General features: G+C 36.7%; 1 protein-coding gene across 2 annotated transcripts in view; it reads right to left on the bottom strand.

The window, feature by feature from the left end:
• Positions 1-615: 615 nt before the first annotated feature.
• Positions 616-26,656, bottom strand: part of PLA2G4A (phospholipase A2 group IVA) — a 185,136-nt gene continuing 159,095 nt past the window's right edge. For both annotated transcript variants that reach the window (XM_074351811.1, XM_074351810.1), the window contains exons 11-18: positions 24,945-25,082; positions 24,768-24,860; positions 21,289-21,360; positions 16,972-17,214; positions 12,583-12,767; positions 6,134-6,329; positions 4,468-4,625; positions 616-1,230 (exon numbers count right to left, since the gene is read on the bottom strand). In XM_074351811.1, coding sequence (XP_074207912.1) covers positions 1,099-1,230; positions 4,468-4,625; positions 6,134-6,329; positions 12,583-12,767; positions 16,972-17,214; positions 21,289-21,360; positions 24,768-24,860; positions 24,945-25,082 — 1,217 coding nt within the window. In that variant the 3' untranslated portion in view covers positions 616-1,098. The remainder of the gene's footprint in view (positions 1,231-4,467; positions 4,626-6,133; positions 6,330-12,582; positions 12,768-16,971; positions 17,215-21,288; positions 21,361-24,767; positions 24,861-24,944; positions 25,083-26,656) is intronic.

Genomic DNA, 26,656 nt, shown 5'->3' with positions numbered 1-26,656 from the left:
GATCCTGCAACATGCCTGATCACCCGTACTGGGCGTTCACTTGCCAAGTGTATAAGTCAACCAATGGAAGAATGAACTTTCAAATGTTCCCTTCCTTTTTTTTTTTTTTTGGTCTTTCCTCATAGGTAGAAATGTGAATGAAAGGTAGGAGGGAAAAAGAGACATGAATAAAGAAATGAGAGAAAAAGGTAGAATCAAAGAGAGAAGAATGAGGAAGCCCTTGTATTTGGAAGACTAACCCTGAACCTTAGCGGTTCCACAGTAACAAACCAAGGTCGTGCGAAACGGACAGGCTTGCAGGTAGAGCCCTTTGCATTCTTCTGAGTTTTTCTCTGAGGTCAACTGCTGTCTCTTGGGTAATACCAGCAAAGTAAAATGTTAAACTAGGAGTGGTTATGTTTTTCACCCCCTACATGCTGAATAAATATATACCATTTGCTCAACAAATTATATATACTTTCTCTTTTAAGAAAAATCATCATGATTTAAAGTGACATTTCACATTTGAGTGTAGGATTAACAGCTTTTGTATTTGGAAGCCATGAACCCGAAAATCTGTCATAGCAACAGTGCAGTATTTCACCTAAAAATAATAAAAACTCAGTTGCCTCTTGCTAATTTGTGTACAGATGTATTTATTTCATATATGTATCTATGCATATTTAAATAAAAAATAGTGTTGTCTCAGGGCACAAGTAAATCCAGTCAGTGAATTACATTCACACAATGCAGAGTCTTACTTACTGAGATAGAACTATTTAAATATTCTAAAAAAGAAACCACATTTTAAAAAAGAGGACACATATGATAGTTGATGAGGAATGTCTAAAAAATACAGTGTATGTCCTTACCTTTGCATCAAGAAACTCATACCGATAGAAAACGTAGCTGAGTATATTTTCACACAATTGATACCATCTGTCAACCTAGCAAACTTACATGGGTCTTATTCTCACGCAGCTAAATAACTACATCGCTGAGTATCAGCCAGTCCTTTTGAGATCAGTGCTGATATCTGTCCTGTGCTTTTAAATCCAGTTGTTGGGGCATTTCAAACTGCCTCCGCATCAGAAATTGCTGCCCTTTCTAGTCCACAAACTATGCTGTGGGTTTGCTTAGAAACTCCTTGTTGAAGAATCTTCTTGCCTCGACACTACTAAGGGAAACAGAACAACGAGATGGATTCTGTCTTCTATATTCAATGCTTTCAACTATGGCATTCTTTATCACCTGCAAACAGAGGCAAAAGGTGTATGATTAGTGCTGTTCTGAACTCACTTAAACATTTGCCTAGTCAAAGTATATGTAATAAATCAACATGCCCAAGGTCACCGAGAGAAGAGGCACAAACAAAAATCTGAGCACCCAATTCGGTCTGACTCAGAGCCTCCGCATTTTCCGCATACCACGTGTCTTCCAGTAGAAGTCACTATATATTACGTTTAAGAAAAAAAGAAATGCTGCCATTGTAAAAGCACTGAGACAATGTTCAGTGAAAAGGAATTTGGGAGAAGTGAGTAAGTGCAGAAACCCGATGCTACAGAGAAACCCAGCCTGCTGTCACGAAATGAGCAGAAACAGAAGTTCTCTAAAGATGAGCAGGAATTTAGTTTCAGCAGAGCAGGCCTGCTTGGATCTCTGGGAAAATGAAGCAACAGATGCACATAGCCTGCTCGAGGCAGGTTGGCCTTTTCAGAGTAAGGATTTGAGTCAGAATGTGAACTGAAGGTGAAAATTTGTCTTCAGTCAGGGTGGTCAAGGCCACAAAGTTGAAAACTGTCTCCATGGGATTGGCAGGGAGATGTCTTTGCACTAAAAGAGTTTATATTCACAGTGTCTCCGATTTGTGAGCAACTCTGCCAGTCTATGGCAAGTAAACCTGTGCTGTGTTGCAGAAGTGTGAATTAGTCACCTCCTCTATTCAGATGGTGTGGGAATGAGCGATTTAGCTCGTGACTGAGCCTAATGACCTCTCCAGCAGCCTACCTCAGAGTTTGGTGGGTCTTTCTTTATTATCACTTATCAAGAAGCTTTGATTCTGATAAAATATGTTTGCCTGGCTAAAAGCAAGGAGTGGGAGTCATCAAGGAAGAGATGAATGCCAGTGAAAACTGGAAGTCTTACCTGGGTATGAGGCGCGTGCACACGCGCGCACACACACACACACACAACCAAGAATCACTTGAACACAAGTCTCAATGGTCATACAGTTTAAGAGGAAGCCTACATTCATTCATTCAGAAATATACGTATTTACTGCCTAGGCTGCTGTTACTTGTACTGACATGCCCATGCTCTTAACTGGCCATTTACAGAGGTGCTGAGGTGTACCCACCATGGTACAAGGTATAGACACACGTAGGTATGGTTCCCATTTAAAAGCAGCTTCTGTTTGCCGGGCACTGTTCATACGTCACCTGACTGAAGACTCACTACTGCCATTAGGACAGGCGCTGTTACCCCTGTTTCAGAGATGAGGAAACTGAGGCGCGATAAGTTTAAGTAGCTTACTCAAGGTCACACAAGTAGCCCATCTAAGAGCTAAATGTGGTATCAACTCCGTGACCTTGCTCCTATATACTGTGCCAGAAAAGTTCTTAGAAGCAATTAAAACCTGCTTAATTAACTGGCTTGTCAAAAAGTCAGGACAGTTATTTTGGAATTCAGTCTGGTTTTGTTCAGGCTTTAACTTTTTCATGTATGTGACAAACAAACTACTTTGAAGAATGTAAAATATATAAACAGAACTGTATCATTCTTCACAGAAAACAGCTTGGCAGGTTTTACATGAACCAGAACTGAAAACAATGAGAAAAATGTAGGTGTGTAAGTTATATATACACACACAGATACATATATATGCACACACACACACAGATGTAATTATACATATGTATATACTTGACACATGTATTTATACAGATGGATGTTTCTGTGTGTATCCTTCTATTTTCCCAAGTCCAATGGGGCATTACTGTAGTTCTACAATATATTTTTTTTTCATTTGAGGATAATTGATAGTTTAATACATTTCATCTCAAGGAATGCACAGTATAGTTAGTTTTGAGGTTATTAGATTCATACTGGAAAAACAGAATAACTCCTATATTACCCCTTAGTTCTTTTCTGTTTTAACAGCATGAGGTTTTAGAAAACACAACTCCATTTTGAGAATGTGTTTGCCTCTATGAATCATAGATTAAAATACTGATTTTCTCTTAATATTCTTTAAATTTTCACCATCATCACAGAAACAATGTAGCAAATGGATTTCAGATTTTCACTGAATAATAATAAAGGGAAAAATCTAATTAGAAAATGATTTATGCTATAAATTTTGCTAAGCATGTTTTATGTGAATTATCACATATTATTCACTAATGAAGGCTAACAAGAAACCCTTTAGATAGTTGCAGAAACTGACACTGAGGAAAATTTTATATGGTTACAAAAATTATAGATATCGATTAATACACATATTGTGTAACTGTTACAACTGCACACAACTGATCGTTAATAATCTCAGGCCAACCTAAATAAACAAGCAAACTAAATGTGCCAGAATTCTATTAGCTCATAAAATCAAATTAAACCTCATATGCAGAGAACACTCATCCACATATGGTACATTCTTTCTGTTCTATTCATAGAGTCTCCAAAATGACTGGCAAATCAGATATGATGCCTTTCCCTCTCCATTTAATTTCTTTCTTTTATTCTTTTTTTCTCATGTGCAATATCCGATTAGGCTGGTGAACTTGGGCTTTTATAGCTGATAATCATTTGTCCGACACTATAATGTGGAAGCACAAGCCAACATGACTCTAGTTAACACAACTGTGGTCCTAAACGGTGAGTTAACAGCTGAAGAATTTCACATAGAGACAGAATCTTAGCAGCAGACACACTAGTGATAGGAAGGACACTGAAGAGAATGACTTGTTTCTAACGTTTCTAAGCAAAGCGTTATTTGGTATCTCCAGGGCTAAAAACAGAGGGGCTGCTGCGTTGGGCAACATTCCCAAGGTCCCTAAAAATAAAGACATTGATAAGTGTGAGTGTATTCATTAAAATTCATGCGGTTTTTTGCACATTAACTACACTTCTTGTTACACTCACTTCCCTCTCTTACATTTCCTTTCTTATCACTTTTATTCTTATAATTTATCTTATCATTTGATAAATACACGAGTTACTTTGGGAAAGAAGCTGAGGATTAATCAATCCTTCAGTCATATAACAGTATGAAACGTGGGCTCTGCCGATCTGGAGGCATTAATTAGCTTTTTTGTTTGTGGATTTTATACAGTTCTGCTGGAGATCAACAGAATAACTCACAAAAAATGGTATGATTCAGCTGGTGTCATTCATAAACCTTAGTTTTACTTAATTAGAAAGAGGTATTGCTATGCCATGTGATATGGAAGTGCTTGACATTGTCGGTGATGGGCCACGGGAGGCACTTACGTCAATGTTGTTCAGGGTGTTGAAGTACATCAGGTCATGCAGCCGTGTGAACGCTTGGTTTGGATACTGGAAGTTGAAGGTTGAAAACGGTGATTCGGGGTCATCAAAGATATCAAAATCAGCCATCTCCTTCTCTTCCTTAGTTTCTCTTGCAACACCTAAACAGAAGAAGAGTCTCAAATGGTGTAATTTTGAAAATTACAAAGTATCTCTAAAACCCAGGGGGAAAAACATACAAATAGCCATAAACACAACATGGGGAACCCCTGCAGGGGTCATGTAATCCTTAGTAAACACTACGAGGCCTCCACCCATATTTCCCAGACTCGACCATTTCTGTGTGTTCTGACTGGGCAACTGCCAATTGCCAGTATGTGTATCTCTGTGCCTGTGGGTTTTCTATCCCTCACTGTAACTGTGCACAGCTGCTCTGCTCACTAGCAGCTGGCTGGAAATTCCAGTAAATAATACTCTGTCCCAGGAAGCGGTCAAAGACCCTATAATGCTGGTGTATGAACTCCCTGCTTCCCTTTCCGCTTGCTGTTTAAGCAGGAAGGATGATTCTGGACCGTAGGTTCTGTTCCATTTCCTAGGGCTTCTCATCTGGATCAAGTTCTCCTCATGGTAGCAGGCTTCCTACTACATCTTTTGTGATCTACCTTTCTTCCCTTTACCAGCTTCCCACTCTAAAGTTGCCCAGTTCACCCAAATAAACTATTTATACTTAAATCCTTTGCTTAGCATCTGCTTCTGGTAGAACCCAAACATGAATTAATTGTCTTCATGTCACAGGAATCCCTTCCACAGTCTCTTTTTGAGAATTAACAGTGACAGAAAATTCAAAATTTTCTAGCTTTTCAGTACTCCACTGTTCAACAAGTAAAAATGCCAGCCAGTTCTTCCTTCTCTTGGGTAGAAGTCTGACTCATAACAACCTCCACGCTACTGATCCTTCCCTGACTTCCTCCACTATCTAAAGATGACTTTCCTCTCCGTTGTCACCTCTCAAATCTTCCACGACTATTTTTTGCATCTTCCCTTTCACAGCTACATTTTATGGTCTTAAGATAACATGATTTTTAGGCCTTTAGAATCTTGCCTGTCAATCTTTAAATCTCCATTTGTGAATCAAAATCCCCCAGGACACAGAAGAGTCTGTAGACCCCTCTGGATGTAGTAAAAACAAAATACGTGACTTGAACTTGATTCTCTTTTTCTATAGAATGTAACATGAAGTTACTAGCCATATTGTACTGCTAGGTTACATTAATCTCATGATAAATTAAAATTCCCAGAATTTTTTGCGTGCTTTGCTCTGAAACAAGGGCTTCTTTACAAGGGTAGTATTCAAAATATTTAACAACCCCTATGACAAGGGCACCCATCAGTCAGAACAAATGTAATCTGAGGCTATGGAGTAAAGCCCCAGCGATTTTTACTGAGCTAGTTGTTCACCCTTCAGGTTCTGGATTGTGAGGAATTCAGAGGACGCTGGGGTGAGAAAGAGGGGGAGTACTTGGAGTCTCAGGAGAGTAGCCATGTGTCTCTCAGGGGAAGGGAAGTGTTCAGCGTTGTAACGCTGGTACTGCAGTGCCGGTGCGAACCCGCTTGATGACGGTCTTGCTTCATCAGATTTCTGCTTTACAGCGTATCATTCCCAAGGTACCTGGAGCCTTGAACTTTCTGAAGTTGATATTGGCCAGAACAAAGTGGATGATGGTTGGGCAGTCTTTCTCGACCTCAGGATTCTTGGGCTTAAAGACATAGCACTCCTTCAGTCCTTCTCGATCAAACACATAAGGGTCAATCTTTGGAAACGGGAGCTTGTTCATCTTAGCCCATTTTTCGGCAAGTAGAAGTTCCTATGGAAGAAAGGGCAAGATGCATTAGGGAATTTTCAGTCTTCACTTGTTCAGGTGGTTCTGCTCATCATTAAATATTCGTTAGGTGTCTACTGTGTGCTGGCAGTATGCTCCTTGCTGGGATGAATAATGATGACCCTGTTCTTAAGAAGCTTTTCAACCTCAAAAAATACAAAAGTCCTCCACAGATAAACTCACTATTGTTTTGTCAACTCCTGGCACAGTGCGAGTCACACAGGAGGCATTTGAAAAATTATTGATGAACTAAGTAGAATGAAATTATGTTGATTTAGTTGCTAAGGAAAAAAAATTTTTTTTAATTAAAAAGAAAGTTTAAGTACTCTTGTCATCACATGGATTCATTCAGTGATCATCATTAGTTGCCAGTCTAAGCTCCATGCTCAGCGGTGGGGACATAACAGTGAGTAAAATTCTGTTGTCATGGGACTTCCATAGCCCGGTGGGTGACAGACAGTAATCAGATAACCCTTCAGGTTGAACACAGTGGCAAATGCTATGAAAAATACTCATTTGGCATGAGACTTTGCAGTGTACCTGGACTGTTTCCTCAGCGTGCTTATTCATTCATTCAGTTCATTCAGTGTTAACGACTGAGCCCCTGCTGTGTTCTAGCCATAAGGGAGAGGCTGTCCTTGAATCCTGGCAGGTTATAAGTCAATGGGAAAGGTGAATAATAGATACTATAAGTGCAGGATGAAAGAGGCAGGGAACATGACGGACGGCTTCGTGCCTGGGCTGTGCAGTCTGAAAGCTCAGCATACCTTAGCTGGGTGGTTTGAGACAACTGCTTAGCACCACAGCTCAACAGGCAAGAAATTACTCTGCGGGCTGAGGTACCAGTGATGCTCTCCCAGTGGCACCACGAGGATCCTAAGTAACAGTAAACAGGGACCAGGATGTTCACGATTCTGAACAGCGAGCCCCCAATCCTATTTCAGCTACCTTTTATGTACTTCTTTCTCAGCAAACTTATTTGTTTTGTTTTTTAAACTTTTTTTTTTTACTGAGTTATAGTCATTTTACAATATTGTATAGCAAACTCATTTGTAAATAAATGAGTTATAAAATAAGATTAATACTATTATCTTCCTCAGCATTGCTGTGAGGATTCAATGAGATGATGTATTTTTTTAAAAACTTAGTAATTTATATTTAACAAAAGAGTACTTTAAAATAGCACCTTAAATTTAGAGAAAAATTACTTTTCATTGAACTTTCACTGTTCTTGATGCTTCTGGAATGTCATGAATTTTCAATTGATCAACTCTCTCAAAGCCATTTGCTAAGAAATAAAAACCTGGGAGAACAAAGGATGTGATTTATATCAAAGCACTTGTTTCATAAACTGTTAAGCTAAATGTGATTATATTTCACTTAGAATCTTATATATATGAATACTTGCTTTTTGAAACTTGAGAAGAATTTCACCTCTAAATCATTTTTCTCCCTGTTCAGTGGAATTATTCAGCTTCTTTCTCATCTAGCACTGTTCACAGTTATTCATTTAAGATTGTTCAACATCAAAGTAAAACCAGAAGTTCACCCTGGGATTGCATGAGAACAAGGAAAAGAAAGAGCTTTCTAGTGTTTACAAACATGACTCAAGAGTATGACCAATGATGCGTGGATGTGTGGAGAAAAAAGGAAAAGGGAACTGTGTGAGGTAAAAGACCAGGCTATTTTTAGATAGATATTTGACGCTGGAATCAGGAAGCAACGGAACTTTCCCTTTCTTTATATGATCCTGACATGGAAAAGATTAAAAACTGATGACTATAAAGGCAGTGATTACGGGATAGAAAACCTGTCTCCTCTCTGATGTCTCGTTTCTCTGTAAAGGCTGAGAAACAGTGACACCACTATGAGGAAAGCAGACGAGTGTGAGGAGTATTTTAGAAGAATGCAGTGAGCAAAAATTTGCTGCTTCACAAATTACAGCAGTAAGTCAGAACTGTGTTCTGATTCTCTATTTTGGTGGTGGTTTGACACCTGAGGACTTCAGATTTCCACAGACTAATCCATGGTAAATTTACATAGTACTGACTAAAATGATTTTCTGTGTCCATAGAAATTTGACAGTATCCTTCCAAGTGATACTTTGTCAGGTGTTCCTGCTCATTTGTGAGTACTGAAACATCTTGGAAGATAGGAAAAACTATCTAAATAACATAGAAATATTAATGACAAATCCTATTCAAATTTTCCTTCGAGCGACCTTACTGGTAAACTAAATTTGCATGGCATATATCTAAGTTATTAAATTGTTAATAAAAAGAAACTTGACAAAATGAAAGAGAGTTGCTTTTCTTAAATCAATTAATAAGAATACTGTTTAGAGTCATGAGGCTCATTATATTTGGACTGTTATTAAGGTGTGTGCCCACTAAGCTAAAATAAAAAAATAAAACTCCAGTATCACTGACATTGACGTCATGAACAGTCAAGGCCAGTTACAATGTAGATATAATATGAACTGTGTTGCCTTTATCAAAAGCCCTGATACCCATCATTCTCTATCTCCCTCACAGAATCTGAGATTTAACTACACTTATGAAATGCTTTTATCAGTAATTGTGAAATAAAGTTAGTTGTTCTAATTTTTTGCCCAGGATTTAAGTTCTACTCTTTAATTTCAAATGGCATCCATATTTCAGTCTGAAAAAAATAAGAGTTATTTACTATTTAAGCACCATAATCATACTGCATATGTCCAGCTATTGCATTCATACTTCTCCCCTCTCATCAGAAACTTTCACGTAGATTCAATTTTTAAACCTTACTATATTATACCTAAAGTGACTATTCTACTTTAGCATTAATAGTATAATATGTTTTTTTTTTTTATTTGGAGGGGGCATAAGATGTTTTGGGGGGCTGGAAGTATTCTGTATCTTGATTTGGGTGGTGGCTTCACAAGTATGTACAAATGGAAAGATTAATCAAACTGTATCCATGAGTATTGCATGGCATTGTAATGTATGTTGTTAAAAAGGTAAATAAAGCAATCATAAAATTATTTTTAAAAATTTTAAATAGTATAATATTTTTATCAATTTAAAAATTATATTTGAGTAATCTTCCAGATTCAATTGAAATGCATATTATTATAGTGACAATCGTAACACTCCTGTGTTTTAAAATATCACTTGCAATATTCCACATGAACCTGAAAAGTTCAGTTTGTTCACTTTGAATTTCCTGAAGTTCATTTTTGGAGGAAAAAAATGTATTTTATATTTATATATATATATATAAAATATTGCAATCTTCTTTATATTAAGTCTCTGAAATATAATTCATTATTTCCAGAATGATAAGCTTCATGCTATACTCAACCAATCAATAAAGGAGATAGTCACATATGAGGAAGCAGGGCGGCATGTAAGGAACTGACAACATAATTCTAAAACACATAAATGAGAATGCACAGCTGGAAGGGTCTACAGATTTACACGTGTGTGTGGGTATAATGTATATTACATGTGTGTGTAGTGATTGTAGACTCTAAGATAGGAAACAAAACACAGTGTGGTACTGAGATAAGAATTGTCAGACTGTCAGATGGGTCAATGGAAAACAACAGATCAACACAAAATAGATCCTCATGTTCTACAATATATGATAAAGGAAGCATCACAATGTTAAAAAAAAGTCTTTGAGGGATTGTGTTAGTACACACCCAATATATTAAGAAGATTAATGAGTTAAAATATTTTAAAAGAATATCATGAAAAGAAAAATAGCGATCTATGTGTAACTGATCTTGATAAGAAGTCTGAATTTCAAGAATAAAACCAATGAAAGAAGTCACTATATTTTTTAAAACATTAAAACCATCAGAAATAAAGTCTCACAAGCAAAGGAAGAAAACTGAAGCAAAAATGTGTTTTTGTATCATGTTGTAAATTTTCTGAACTTTGGTTTTAATATTTTTTCATGCCAGCAAAACCATGTAAAGTAAGTGCTTTGTAAGTGCTAGCCCAATTGAACAGATACATTCTAATATACTAATATATATTGGTGCAGCTTTTTTGGGAAGCAATCTAGAAATACTTATTACAAGTCTTGATTAATACAAATCTAAAAAGCCAACCTAAGGAAATAATAAAGTGTGTGATTAAAGATTCATGTGCAAAGATGACCACTGGAGGAAAAAAGTGACAAGATAACAATAATCTAAAAGTTGAAAATAGAGCAGCATTGTTAAATACATTTTTGCATATCCACACGTAGAGGTAGCATGCCATGTTTACAATTATGTTTTTAAAGTATTTAATTGTATGGGAAAATGTTCACAATGTAATTTTAGAAAGAATCAGATTGCAAAACCGTGTGACGCTGGTGTTGACAAACACACAGACACACACGCAGTGAAGAGAGAAAAAAATAAAAACCAAACTTGTCAAGCAGAAGCACTTGATTGATGTATATTGCAAACTTCCAAATTTTTTATGCGTGTTCTTCTTAATTAGAAATAGTGAACCAAAGAATGTTTCAGAACTACAATAAAGTACATTGGTTCTTTTTAGGGGTAAAAAGTAATATTCTAAAACCTTCTTCCAATATCAGTTCATTGAGGTGGTGGAACTCTGATTCATACGTAAAATGATGGCGTTGGCCTTTTACATTCCCACTGGTGAAATGAATAATCAGGTTCTCCCACCTCCAGAACTAGCTTCTAAGCTATCATGGTAGAGTCATCTGTTGAAACTCACCTCCCCATTGCTGCTCATAGGTCATCAGCTCCTGCTCTTGGTTTTCACAGAGACCCGCCCTGGTGCAATACTTCACTGGCCTGTGCTTGGATTACACTAAATCCCTCTTAATTTTAATCATTTGTGCTCCATTCTCCAGTTCATCTTACTTTCCACTGTCAAATTAATCATCCTAAAATTCCAATTTCATGAAGTCATTTGTCTGCTGGAAACCCCTTACTGATTCTGTTTGCTATCATCAAATCTTAAATTCTCCCCTAACGCCTTCGTGATGGGAGCGTGACATATATCACTTCTGATCAGATCACTCCTCAGATGTGCTGATTTCCACTTCTGTGCTGTTGTCATCCTATTTCATTTATTTCCCTGCTCATCTGCTCCAGGACACACTAATCTATTCTTGTTTGGCCCTCCTATAATACCCATAGTTATATAAACCCTAATAACTATTTAACAATAAGTTTCTTGATTTCCTTCTGAATGACTCTTGTATATAAAAGTCTTTCCCTCAGAAAAGCTAAAATGCTATAGAGACCAAGAACCATGTTTTACCATTGATTCCTATAAAAGTTGGAAGTCATCAAGTGAGTACTTTCCCAATTTCCAGTCTCCATGCCTAACAACGAATCTCCATCCATCATTATTTCCCCCTTTCTCTCTTGTCCCAATACAGACATTTTCTACTATTCTCCACCCGTATTTCTGTATTTCCTTCCACTCCCCACCCCCACAATCTTCCCAGGAATGTGACTCTATCATATATGTCACCTCTCCATTCTCTAATAACATCTTCATTCACGAGTCCCCAGCATCAGCATTTAAACACGCTCAGGTATCTCCAGCCTACCCTCCACAGGCACACGGTTCTCCTAGTCCCCCTACCCTCCTGCAGAGATAGTCCATCTCTTTCCTCCCTGGATGGTTGATAGAACTGTCTCTCATTTCCTTCCACTTAACCCTTAATCACTACAGTATGACTTCTGCCCTCACAACCTTATTGACACTGCTCTTGTCCATTTCCCCAAAGACTTCCTGTTGTTAAATATCTCCAGCTGGTTTTCATAACACTGCACACTTCCTTATTTTTTGTCCTGTTCCCCTGACATTACTGTTGACTTGTCAAGATGCTATTTTATGCCCTCTTCTCTTCTCATAGTGTACACTCCCCATGCATGGTTTTAATTATCTTTTACCTGCCAACCCCCAAATTTCAGCCTAATGTCCTTCCTGAACTTCAGATATATGGCATCATTCTTGTCCTGCTCAGAATTATGAACTCGAATGTAGGTCATGAGAAATCATTTAAAAGTTTCTTTAAGCAGGGGAGTGATTAAATCACACTTATATTTCAGGAATGCTAGGAATAAAATATTGTAAAACATTTTAAAATATTCTACAATAATAATGTAGAAAATCAGAGAAAGGGGTAAGAAATTGGGCTCAGGAGGACTGAGAGAGCCACAAGGCATGCCGAAGAATGCAGTAGATAATGGAAGGCTATGTAAAACGCTCCTTACCTTGAATGGAGGACTAGAGTCACTCGGCCTTGCAGAAAAGTCAAAGGAGATGATGAGATCGACTCCTCTCTGCGGCCTCAGGATCAAGGGGTAAGGCAGGTTAAATGTGAGGCCGCTGTCCACCACATGAATCTTTTTACTTTTGACGTCCAGAGGCTCATATATCTGCTCAAATTCATCAGGATCTTCAAAAAGGAAAGAAAGGAAAGAATGACTTGAATAATCATTTAACTTTGTTTAGAATATGGAAACTATTCATTTAGTCAGTGTCTGAATTAGAATTCCATGGAGTTAGTTAGCACTCTAGTGGAGACGCTACTTAATTCTCACAATAACTCTACAAGATAGGAAACGGTTGTTCTATTTTACAAGTCAACTAGGAGTAAACAGTGAGGACTGTTGCATCCTTACTAACCTACAGTTTCATCAGGATCAGGTTTGCTGGTTTTTCCTGTAGCTCTGCTTTTCTCTCGTTAACTGAGGCTTATGCTAAGTAACGGCTCAGGACTGTCCAGCTAACACATGACACAGCTAGGAGTCAAATACAAGTCAGTCTGTCTTTAAAGTCCTATACTTGAGGCACCTTCAAGTGGGACTTCTCAAATACTTTAGCACCCCCCACTGCATTGTGAAGAGGCGGGTGGAGTTGTTAGTTTTTCTGAATTCATTTGAACTTGAACCTGACTTATTGTTTAACATCCACTAAAACATCACAGAGTTTGATAATTGCCTTGATGGAAGAATATCCTTCCATAAGTTAAAGCATGCAGGATTTCCAAACCTGTGAATGAGTTAATCAGGTTCTTTGATGGATATGGAAACATGCTTTGTTTTATAATTAAGTACCATTTCCTTAAAGCAGTTCAGCTGTGGAATTTTATGATGGTCAATGTACAAATACATCACACAGATTCAATTTATAATGTACAAATATTTGGATGTTTGTGTTTTGAACTCTGGCCTAAATGAACTCATGATTTGATTTCTTATTCCAGATGGTGTGTGTCACAGTAAATAATATAAACACAAAAGTAAACAGGAAAGAAGTCATGTAACTAATAAATAACTTCTCCAACATTAGTTTCCGCAGGTATACAACTATTTTGAAATAAACAAATGAGGGGAATTTTATCGTCTTATTTCTCTTGTTTCCGAGAGATGATCTGCAAGGTGAAGTAACAGGTACAAGACAGGACGTGAACTTTTTCTCATTGTAGGTTGAGCAATTGTTCTAATTCTAGAATGCTCAAATTTTAATCTGTATAAACAAAATAGTAAACTAAATGTAAGATTGTCCCAACATAATATCTAGGTACGATAAAAACAAACTCCAAAAATAAAAGAGAAATAACCTTAATGTTTTAATTAAATTGTGGTATTTTAACTGTATAATAAATAATAGTTTTAATGAAGACTTTATGAACCAAATTGATCACAGCTGATGATAATAAACCTTTTAACTTTTCAATCCTGAAACATATAATTACTCTAAAACTTGGAAATAACCAGGAGATAAACAGAATCTATCTTGGTAAGGGCTTTGTCTGAAAAAGCTCTTATCAGTTCAGCACATTCAATCTAAAATGCAGTCATTTTTAGCAATGTTGGTCTGTAAACAATAAATTTGAATGAACTTGTCACTCACCTGACTGGATTTTTGACTAAAGTCAACATGCTGTGTACATTGTTTTCAACTGGATAATTACAAAGTGACTGAAGTATAATTTAATGAGATATACAGAGAAATAAAATTTAAAATTCTTTCCTAAGCTCACTAAAGCAATTTTAGGTTAGAATATTTCAAAATATCTCAACAAAATAAATATTTAGTCTGTGTAATATCATATTTTGGAATGATTAATATTTTCTATCTCTTCATGTCATTTTATGAAAACTTTCCATGACTTTTTGCAAAGGGCACTGAATAAATAAAGGCGTCAGATAAGGTGATGGACATCTCTGGTCGTCCACGCACTACGGAGAGGGCAAACGGAGACCACGCATCCTCACTGACCTCACTTCCATCACGATCTGGGTTCTAGCAGGATGGGGTTGCTGGCTTTTAGTTTTACTGTATTTTTCTACTATTGATAATGGAAGAAAATGAATCAACTATGAATCAAATTTTTGTGTAAGGGTCATGAAATTACTTCAGTCTTCACAAGGGCAAGGATTGCACGTCTTGTTGTTGGCAACTGGCTCCCTAGTGCCACACACACCAAGGAGCTCTGTAAACACTCAGTGCAAGAATGGTCAGAGGAAAGACGGCAGATGAAAATGAAGAACAATCTGAAAGAAGGTGGGAATAATGAAGGTGGCACACTTCCTAAGTTCACCAAATTTGTCTAATAAAAATACAGGATGCCTACTTAAATCTGAATTTCTGATGATAAACCACAAATAATTTTTAGCACAAGTATGTCCCAAATGTTGCAATGTTCTAAGGGCATATACTTATACTATATACATATGTGAAATATATATATATAAAATGTGAAATTCAGATTTAACTGAGCACTGTATTTTATCTAGCAATGCTAATGCCTTCAAATCTACATAAACTACTGCAAAACCACCAAGAAGTTGTTAAAATGTCACGTGCAGAACCTGTGATGTGTAAACCACAGAAGGAACTACACTTGGTGATGTGGTCAAAGTAATAACATAAAACAGATGTAATAAGTACACACAAAAGGAAACTTCCATTTTTACATCAAGACAATGACTAATCAAGCCAAGGGCCATGGGGAAGGAAGTGTAGCCAAAGGAAAAGGTTTCTGAGCAACATCAAGTGGCCTAGTCAAGTATCCCAGTTCTAGCTCAGCTGTGCAATTCTAACAAAGACAATACTATCTTATTTGAGTATCCTTTTCTATGGAGTAAAATAACTAAAATTCTTTCCAGTTCTAAATGCTCTACGAGGCTAAGATTTTTAAAGCTCATCATCATTCATCCATGAAGCCTAAGTTTCTAAAGATGTATTTAATTGGTATTGTAATGGCAATAAGTAAAAGCATGAGCCACGATACACACAAATAAAATGTCACTGTATGGTCAAGTGTTTTTATTTTGGATGAATTTAAAAAGAGACGTTGACTTTATCACAGATAGACTTATTATCATTCATATGAAAGGGTTTGCATTACAGGTATATAATCAGACATACCTCATATCCTAGACTTTGATGCCACAAACAGTGCAAAATATAGTGAATTTCTACTCCTCTTATTCAGACAACAGGGTAACTTTTGCTTTTGCAATGTCCCTTAAGCTCAAGCAAAAAACAGAAATAGCATTACCAAAACCACAACAAAATCTAAAGCCATGTCCTAATTTTCACAAATATCTTATAGGCAGAATCCTTAAACAAGAGTAGTAGAAACTTTTGGGAAAAATTCCATTTATGTTTTTATAGCCTCCTGTCAATGTCTTTAGGCAGAAATGACTGCTCAATGACTTTTGGGCTGTTAAGGGAAAAAAGATGGTATGATGAAGTAGAAAAATTTAAGACGACAGGAACATTATAAGAAAGGTTATTAGGGTGGTGATTACTCACCAAGACAAATTTAACTTTTAATTTGGAACACGCATGGAACTGAAGAATAAAGGGAAGTATTCTTTGGAATTTGGCTAAGTGACCAACCTGCAAGTGAGTACGTTCTTACGCGGTGACCTTAAAAAAGTTACCTAACCTTTCTGAGAACTGGAGGGACAGACTCAATAGCCTGATGGACACTGCAGACTGGTGAAGTCAGCTCCACTGCCCCCCGCAGGCGGCACGCGTTACTGCACTGCGCTGGAGAGTCAGGCTGAGGACCACATCAACCACGTTTCCTCACAGCCTCGGTTCTACTGAGACCCGTCCTTTGCTAAGGAAACACACCCACGTGAAATCTGAAGGAGGAAATGAGGCAGAGGCTACGTTTCTGCTATTTCTACTGCCAAGCATACTTGTGGGGGCGTTTTGGGGGGTGATTCTGAAGTGTTTTTGGAATCATTCCTAGACGCATAGCCTGGAGCTTGCTCCTCCAAGCCTTGGAACGATTTTGTAAGCATCTAATTCTCTATTTTAAACCCCTTTCAGTTAAACAAAGGAGAGGGTTTCCTGTTTTCTGTGAGTGAACCTTGACCTATCTAGAAAGGGGCTCAGGCCCCTTTCAATATTTTGATGAGAATTGTTTATGCTGACCTGGCAACACCATTTCCAGTCCCATGTATTTTTTTTTCTCCCAAAAAAACAGTAATTCAGAGCCCTTCACACATTAAATGCATATTCTGTTATTTGATTATAAATGGATTACTATTAATAAATAATTAAGATGCCGCTCCCCAGAGAAGGAATGAAGATCTCCTGCATTTGCTTCCACAGGTTACATTTTGTGTACTTACCTGCTACAGCTGCATCCAGTTCATCTTCATCCAAGGACTCCTGGGTGGAAAAGCTTCTCAAAGGAGACATTGGATAGGAGGTATTGAGGTTCAAGCCCAGCATGAAGTTGTGCACCTTCCCAGCACGCCCTTCTCTGGTGTTGAACAAAGCTGAGTCACTCACCAAGGCCATTATCATACGTTGGACCCAACTTGCTTGATTATCATTTTGATATTCCCTTTCTGCTTCTTCATTTTCAGTGCCTAAGGAAAAAGAAAGGGCCATTAGAGAGATCCCAGAATCCACAAAAGAAAAGAGAAAAAGATCTTTGGGCAATTGAAGGTTAAAATGAACGATGAAGCTCTATGGCTTTTGATTTCACAAACGTTTGTATAAAATAAATATTTCAGCGAATCATTTTTGTTCTCAAATTGTTCTTACTTTACCCTTTACCTGTCGTCAGTCTAAAGGTTGTATTCTTGACCACGTGACTTGGCCTGTTCTCAGATTTCCAGAGAAACTTCTATTTTCCCTTTTTCTTTCCCTAGTTCTTTTCTTCCTTTTCCTTGGCCACAAACACACACATATACACACACACAGGGAATGTCCACAGTAGATAATCCCATCCCTGTCCTTTCCTAAGTTTCCTTCTCTGTACTGTTTAATAAACATCCAGAAATCCTGCAAACTGAGAGCAGTCATCTGAAGGATCCAATATGCCTTTGCTGCTCAGTAAACACCCTGTGAACTGGCATTGCACCCTTGCTTATAAAGTTTGGGCTTTAAAAGTCTGTAATTTAAGCACATGTTTTTAAATGTTTTAAAATTCAGGAATCTTCCAAAAGAAGCAGTTTTAAATGACTCTGTCCTTAAAACCTATGTACTCATCACTACTCCTAGGAAGACATATTGTGTCAGTATTTAGAGCATTGGCTCCAGAAACAGACTGCCCAGATTCCAGCCCTCTCCCCACTGTTCACTAGTTAGTTAATCTTTCTCAGCCTTCATTCATCACGTTGTTAGTGCAGTCATGTACATTTCTTGGAAATTTCCATATTAAATTCTTCATAAACATCAGTTGGTAATAGAAGTAGTTGCAATAGCAGCAGCACCATCGTAATCCTCATCATCAATATTTTCCATTCACAACTGAAATCTAAGAGCACTGTATGGTAGAGCATAATACCCTAGCTAAATCCCTTCTGTTCAGATTTCTGGGAGCTCTATATATAAATATATGCACATATATAAGTCTATATTTATATTTGTGTGTGTTGAGAAAGAAAAAAGAGTGTCTATGTTCAAACTTCATAATTTTCAATAAATGTTAACTAAACATACATAAAACCATAATACTGATTTTTATCCTCACAAAGATTATCTTAGCTGAGTAAATGAGATCTTTCAATAACCAATCCAGATGACGAGTCACAAAAAAACAAATACACACTCTTTTCTACTCCCACATTTCTCTGATGCCAAATATGACAAAGAAAATCTTTCACTAGAACAAACTAGGCTTTAAAATGGGTGATTTATATCTTCAGCTACCCAGGATGTGAAAAAGATCATTATTTTCCAATGATCTGGAGCTTCCTTCTCTTTTTCTTCTTTATCATCATCACTGTTGTTCTTCTTTATCATCAATCACTGTTATTTTTATTAAATTTATCCCACTTCTAAACCAGCAGAGGATCTACTTTCCTTATGATATATTTGGAAATGATGTCATGTGGGACCAACCTAGTGGTCAAGAGATAAACGGTATCTATTGCTTATCAGCTATAATGCCAATAGTAAATTTCTGTCTGATAGCCCTTGACTTACAGCCCTTTGTATGCATTTGCTAATTTGATGATTATACTAATTCTGTGAGAGCAGGTAAAATGATGCCAGAACAGAGTTGAAAAAAACTAAAGCTGAAAGTGACTAAAGACATTGTTCAGAATCACACAACTAAACATTAAGGGGCCCCAAGAGAAGGAGAAGGTGAGCCACAGACTGGGAGAAAATATTTGCAAAAGACACATCTGATAATGGAGTGTTATCCAAAATATAGAAAAAAGAACTTTTTAAAACTCAACAAGAAGAAAACAAACATCCCAATTTAAAAATGGGCAAAAGACCTTAACAGGCAACTCACCAAAGACGACATACAGATACAGACGACAGCAAGTAAGTAGGTGAAAAGATGTTCCACGTCATATTTCATCAGGGAAAAAAACAAGTTAAAATGAGATGACTACATGCCTATCAGACATGCCAAACTCCAAAAGACTGACAACACCAAATGGTGGCGAAGATGGGGAGCAACACGAAAACTCATTGCTGGTGAAAATGCAAAATTGTACAATCACTTTGAAGACAGTGTGAAAGTTTCTTACAAAACCTAATTACACTTGTATCCATGACCCAGCAATCATGCTTCTTGATTTTCACCCAAAGGAACTGAAAACATACCCCCACAAAAAATCTAAACACGGCTGTTTATAGCAGCATTATTCATAATTGCCAAAATTTGAAAGCAACCAAGGTATTCTTTAGTAGGTGAATGGATAAACTGTGGTACATCCAGACAACGAAATATTATTCAGGGCTAAAAACAAGTGCACTATCAAGCCATGAAAAGACATGGAGGAAACTAACATGCATATTACTAAGTGAAAGAAGCCAATCTGAAAAGGCTACATACTGTATGCTTCCAACTGTATGACATTCTGAAAAGGCAAAATGATGGAGACAGTAAAAAGATCACTGGTTGCTAGGGGCTGGGAGTGGAAGCAGAGGGATGAACAGACAGAACACAGAGGATGTTTAACTCAGTGAAACTACTCTTTATGATACTGTTATGGTAGACACATGTCATTATACATTTGTGAAAGCCTATAAAATATACAATACCAATAGTGAACCCTAAAACTTGGACTTTGGGTGACAATGATGTGTCAGTATAGGTTCACTGATTGTAACAAATGTACCGCTCTGGTATAGGATGTTGAAAGTGTGAGAGATTGTATGTGTGAGTACAGGAGATGTATGGGAACTCTCTGTACCCTTTGCCCAATTTTGCTGTGAGTCTAAAACTACTCTAAAAAAATAAAGGCTAAAAAGAAAAGAAAAAAATGAATTAAGAGCTAATAAGAAATACTCAAAAACATCCTAAATATCATTCTCCAATGTAGGCTGGTACTAAAACCAAAGCAGCCATGTCCAAAGTGCCCTTGAACTTCTCAGCCTTAAGATAACCAACCAGTACTGCCAAGGTGATCAAATGTACTGATCTTGGCAATTTACTTGCTAATTGAGAAGCTGCTATTACATCTACTTGATAGCCTCCAAATTAACACATAGTTCATGTTAGAAATGCTAGGCATATGCTATCCATCTCCTTTGTACTATCACCTTCATTAAAAAGAAAATTCGGGGAAAAAAAAAAAAGAACTGAACAACTTAAAAATAATAGCCTGGCTATGAAAAGAGAACTTTAATTTTAGTGGTGATTCAGCAAGGATAAAACAGGTTCCTCCAATATCTAAACCATGGCCGGTGGAATTCATTAAGTTTTAAACAAGAAAGCATTTAATATCTTTTAAAACTTAGATGATTGCATTCAAACCATAATAGGACATGTTAACCCAGTTGTTATAAAATCTTCTTTTTGATTTTTGTTTGTTTTTTGAGCTATTGGGAACATTTGTACCAAAGGGTGTGTCAAAACGTAAAATCATTCCATTTTACCATGTAACATTTGCAACAAATATCCCTGATCCTTGCCTTATCTCTTCCCCAACTCCACAGTAACCTCCATGATCCACACCAAGCTAAAAAACTGCCTTGTCAAGATGTAGAAGAACTCATTCAAACTACAAAGTAATATATGCAACAAAAAGTTCTCGGTAATTCTACCCCACTTCATCACTGATCCCTTCCTGAGAGAAACAATGTTGGCCATGGGATAAGGCTCAGGAATGGAGGGAGAACATAATTCTTCACATGTTACTTAATAATAAAATTTTAAAAGATGAAATTTTAACTATTAAAGTCATATAAAATGCTCCCAAACCACAGTTTCCACGCTGAGAAGCCTGGAGCTCTAAATCAGACTTAAAACAGAATTTGGTATTTCTACCATCTCCGTTTGTTCTCTATTTGTCCAATTGATATTTCTGAGGTATTAAAAAGTAATGAAATAAGAGAACACTGATGTATTGCAGATTTTATCCCACATACAGCATCTTCAGCTCTCTGAACTGAGAGCTACAATTCTCTCACTCAAAGACAAAATGTTCACATCCCTTCTTAAACACTACTGCCAAGGAAGTTCCCAGCTCGCTTACCTTTGGGTTCCTGTGATTCGTCATCACTGTCCGAGCTGTCGTTACTCACAATATGCTTTGCTGTAATATTTTCTGTGGAAAGAAAACTAAACAACTGAAGAGTCTCAGGTGTCCAGACTCACAATGAAATTCACCATCAGGAAGTCACCTCAGCCAAACCACAGAATGAGGCCTATTAGCATAAACCTAGATCAAGTTAGTAAATCTAAATGTATTGTATTTACTAGTATTTTCAAATTTCTCACTGGAAAACAAAATTTCCCTGATATAAAAAATTAGGTTAGAATTTATTCTTACATGATTTAAAAGGTGAGAATTTTTATTTATCTTAATTCTGACAGGAGGAATAACTTGATTACAGGATTCTTGTTACACCAAAAAACAAAACAAAACAAAACAAAACATTTTTCCTCAAATATGTTGAAATGATGTTTTTGACAGTAAATACAGGGTAAAGCCAAAATCTATCAGGGGCTTACAAATCAGTTTCAAATGAATGAAGCTATTAATATAAGGTATCTTTTGACTTTTAATAATACTGGATATTGTCTATTGAAAAGTGCCTTTTGGCATCAAGGATTTGTGCTTCCTCAAAACATATTAAGAGAGCAGTTATAAAAACTAAAATAGAAACCATAAATCCTTAAAACAAAGACAAGTGTAGAATCTAGCATAACTAGTTGTCTTTTTTCAAATAAAATGTATCTGAATTATGGAGTACACAGACCATTTTATAATCACCATTTACAGAAAAATCAAACTTCTTTTGGACACTTACCTGAAACTCCTTTCTGTAGGGTGACTTTTTTCCCTGCTACTAGTCAGTAGAATTTTTTTTTTTAATCCTAAGAAACTGACTCCAAATTTATAATTTTCAGCCATTTGGGGTTTTAAACTCAGAGAAATACAGGTATAACATTTGGTTTCCCCATATTTCACTCCAATTTACCTTAAAGTCTTTCTTTAGAAGAGAGGAAAATATAAACAAAAACCACCTTGAAGAGGTAGACTTTAGTCGGCCAGTGCATGAAGGGTCACCAGGAGCCTGCAGCTCCCCTCAGCCGCCCCTCTGGTCTCATTTCTGGAAACCCTTACCTAACCTGAGGTAACACGCGTCCTGCTGACCGACGCTCCTCAGGGACACAATATTCCCTTTAAGTCTGACACACAGGAAAAGTAAATAAGCGGCCCAACCACGGGTCTCAAAGGGGAAGTCTCACAACAAAGAACATGCTCAAGACTATTGAATATAAACATTCTCATTTCCCTTGGCCTGCGGCCATTGTCTTACCCACCTTCAGATGTGTTATTTCAGTCCTATTCTCTTCCTGCCTCAGGAGGAAAAAGCAACAAACCCTGGGTTTATCTGGATTATTCAACAGAGAAGACCACAGAGAACCAAGCCTCACAAGACGTGGTACTTCTGTTCTTTTTCTCTTTGTATTTTTTCTGAAATCTTCACGTAACTTAGAGAAGAGTTAGTTATTCTCACAAAATTAGAGTTGAGAACAGGGTATTCATCTGGGATATAATGGTCATTAAAATAAATCAAGTCAAAGCATCTCAGCATTATATACTTTTCCTTGCAGTTACCCTTAAGAGAATGTGGCTCTGTAGTTGAGGCCAGAGCACACTCAAAAGTTCCGCCAACCTAGGCTGTTTATTCATTGAATGATGCTTGGAGGACAGGAGCAAGTTCAAGTACAAAGTACCTTTTTGGTTGTTTTTAGTTTTATTTAAAAATCTTTGGCTCTAGTGCAATCATAAGATCACTTTTCCGTAACTTTTTAAGAACTACCCCAAAATATTAAGGACTACAGAAAGTTACTGCACTTAATATAAATATCACATAACTAAAATCAATTCCTCCAGGAAGAATGGTAACACCCTTATCTTACAAATGATAATTTACAAGCCACCTTGTAGTGCATTAATTAACATTACAATCAATTGTATTATTTTTGCATACAAAGCTTAATTAAATCAACTGTCATTATCTGGAATAACTAAGGATGGCTTGTCAGAAAAATCCTACAGTAAATTTTTTACATGCAAGTATTCTTCAAATAAATTGTTGAAAAAGTCATTTATGTTGCTCTGTTAACTCTGTCCTCAAACGGACATGTGATACTTCATGGACAGACCAGAGGTGGTAGGAGGCAGTTAGAGTGCTGATAATCTGCAGGACTCTCCTCCCCAGCCCCAGCTGGGCTGGCCCCAAATCCAAATTCAGCATTCCCCTGCTCTTTCCACTGCCAGTCCTGACAGCCATAACAAAATTTAGCGCTGATTACAATACAGATGGCAGGGCATTTGGGAGATACTGAATGTAGCTCTTGTTTGACTTGTTTTAAGTCAAATTTATTCAACAAAGAAAACATGTTTCTATGGCATTAATCTTATAACAGATGAGAACCACTGGTCCTCAGTTGACTCTGTCTACTTTTTCAAGTTTTGGAAATATCATTTTTAATTTACCATAGGCCGGTGAGTTAGATTTAAAGAAAATCATTCATATTAACTTATTAGATGTAATTTGAAACCCTTTTTTCATCTTTTTGGTATGAATTAGCTATAAGGAGTTAACAGAATTCAAGTGAGGTAGCATTTAAGACATAAATAAACTGACAAGCATGAATTTCTCTAAGTACAACTGTGTTCAACAGTTGATTAATCTAATGTTTAAAAGCTACCCTTACTGATAACAGCAGTACAGATCTTCCTCAACTTATGATGGGGTCATGTCCCAATAAACCCACTGTAAATTAAAAATATCATATATGCATTTAATATACATAACATCACAGCCTAGCCTACCTTAAACATGCTCATGACACTTACATTAGCCTACAGCTGGGCAAAATCATCTAACACAAGCCTATTTTACAATAAAATGTTGGATATCTCTGTAACTTATTGAATGCTGTACTGAAAGTGAAAGACAGAATGGCTGCATGGTTGTAAGTGTATCGGCTGTTCACCCTCGTAATCGCCTGGCTGGCTGGGAGCGGCAGCTCACCCCACTAGGAGGGTATCATACCACATATGGCTAGCCTGGAAAAGATCAGAACTCAAAACTCGAAGTATGATTTCTACTGAGTAGTATCACTTTTGTACCACTGTGAAGTCGAAAAATCGTAAGTTAAGCTATAGTAAGCCAGGGACCATGTGTATTGTCTAACACAAATAGTATGTTTAGATGTATAATAAATAACTAAAAAGAATGGTGATACCCTAGTAAAAATTATTCACAGGGATCAACAGCTTTTATGAATTTCACAGGCTCAATATCAGAATAATACTTAAGAGGTAATACACATATGATTTCTAGCAAATATTTAAATTGATTCAACTAAATTATTAATAATTTTAGAATAATTACAATCTTTATGATGAATTAATTTTCTCTTTATATATGTGTCAATAAAATTTATCAATATAGCATAATTATTATCAGTGTAAGTAAGTTTTTACAATACCTAGTTCTTCCTCCATTGTGGAACCTTTATTTTGTGAGCTAGAAACTCCCAAGACTCTGTTGAACAATATAGAAAAGGCACTGCCCCAGACACCTGAAATAAAGCAAAAACAGAGAAAAACTTAGAATGCATCAAGATTTAAAACAGATAAACTCGTGGCAGATTTTGATCACTTACCCATTAAGAAATGCAAGGGGTTTTCTTCATATTTCTTTACAACTGTTCCCATAAAAAATTTGCTTCCAAATAAGTCAGGAGCCATAAAAGTACCGTATTTAGCCATGCCGATCTCATATGGACTGAATTCAACCCAATCTGAAATTGTTAAAAAAAAATGCAATCCATTAATAGGAAACTACTACAGAGATGTACACAAAGATTACTTCAACATTACCATGATTATTCCCTTTCATTTATTTAAAATGTTTTTTAAAAATAACCAAATGCCTACTATGTATACGGCATTGTATAGAAGTTGGGGGGAAAAACTTATAGATGATTAGGATGAGAACACATAGGACCCCTTAATCTGCACAAACTGAACATCCTTTTGCATTTAAAAACTCAGACATCTTTAATAAAGTTCATCTTAGAATTTCTAAAGAAGGGAAAACTTTAGGCTCAGTTAAAAAACTGCTGACTCAGATGTTTAAAATTCGTGATGGAAATAGAAGAAATGAAACTCTTCTGTTAATGCAAGCTGACTATGAAAATGGAAGAAAGTGCTTTCATCTTTCCTTAATTTTGCTTATTAACCATTATTCCAACTCCCAAGATTACAAGGAGAGGGTTTTAAACTGTATGTCTTAAGAAATGCACAGGCATTGGGTCAGTAAAGTATATGTCCTAAGAGCAGAGGTCCTGCAGCCAGAGCCCTGGGTTCAAATCCCATTCCCGCTGCTTCCTAACTGTGCAACTTTGGGTAGACTGCTTGTGCTCTCTGTGTCTCAGTTCCTTCATCTGTAAAATGTGAATAAAATCAGTAGATAGTCTACAGAATTGTTGGGAGAATCTAATGAGTTAAGAAGTGTACAGAGCTGAGAAGAGGGCACATCACATTTCCATCACTCAATAAATGGTAGCCACTCTTAATATTTCATGTATTCCTATGGCTGTAACTATGTCTAATCATTATCTGAACATACTCCACGGGGGAAGTCACTCTGATTATAAGACCCCAGTGTGGGTATTAGGTAATATGTAGTTTAAGTATTTTTTTTAAACTTTTAAATCTAAAATATTCAGAGTTCTAAAATATCTGTTCTTAAAGCTTTGGAAAAGGAATTGTCGATATATATGTATGTATGTATTATTTACTCAATAGTAGATAAGGATATTCTACTTTTGGGAAACAAGTTATAAAATCACAACTGTGATGAGAACACATTATAATTCATTTCATATCAAAGCCAAATGGCACGTATATCCTTCGTGAGAGTGGTGTGTTTTATAATGATTTATGTGGGGTTAGTGAGACATGACTAGCAATGAATCAGAGGCCATTGGGAAAATTTCTGTATCACCACGTGTAATTTCTTATCTCTGGATTTCACAGCCATGTGTAGAGAACTAAAGCATGATTTCCTGGTTCCTCCTCTAGGTTCTTCTTAATCTCTTCTTTATTAATGCTGTGGCTTGTGCACACAGTAATGAGAGACATTCTTAAGAGGTAAGATTTGCTCTCTAAATCTTACTGAAGAAATCACCGTGGTAGCTTGACTATTATTATTCCTCTGCTGTTGACTCATGCATTGCAAACTTGAACCTCTCTTCTGAACTTCCATCTACTCATTTCCAACTTTCTGTTGCACAGTTACACTTGGATATGCTGTCATCACATCCGACTACACTTCTCTGGAAAGGAACTTACCACCTTTCCTTCAAATCTA

Source organism: Camelus bactrianus, chromosome 23 (assembly GCF_048773025.1).
Source record: "Camelus bactrianus isolate YW-2024 breed Bactrian camel chromosome 23, ASM4877302v1, whole genome shotgun sequence".
Classification (NCBI taxonomy): Eukaryota; Metazoa; Chordata; class Mammalia; order Artiodactyla; family Camelidae; genus Camelus; species Camelus bactrianus.
This window is presented reverse-complemented; position numbering and strand designations above follow the sequence as displayed.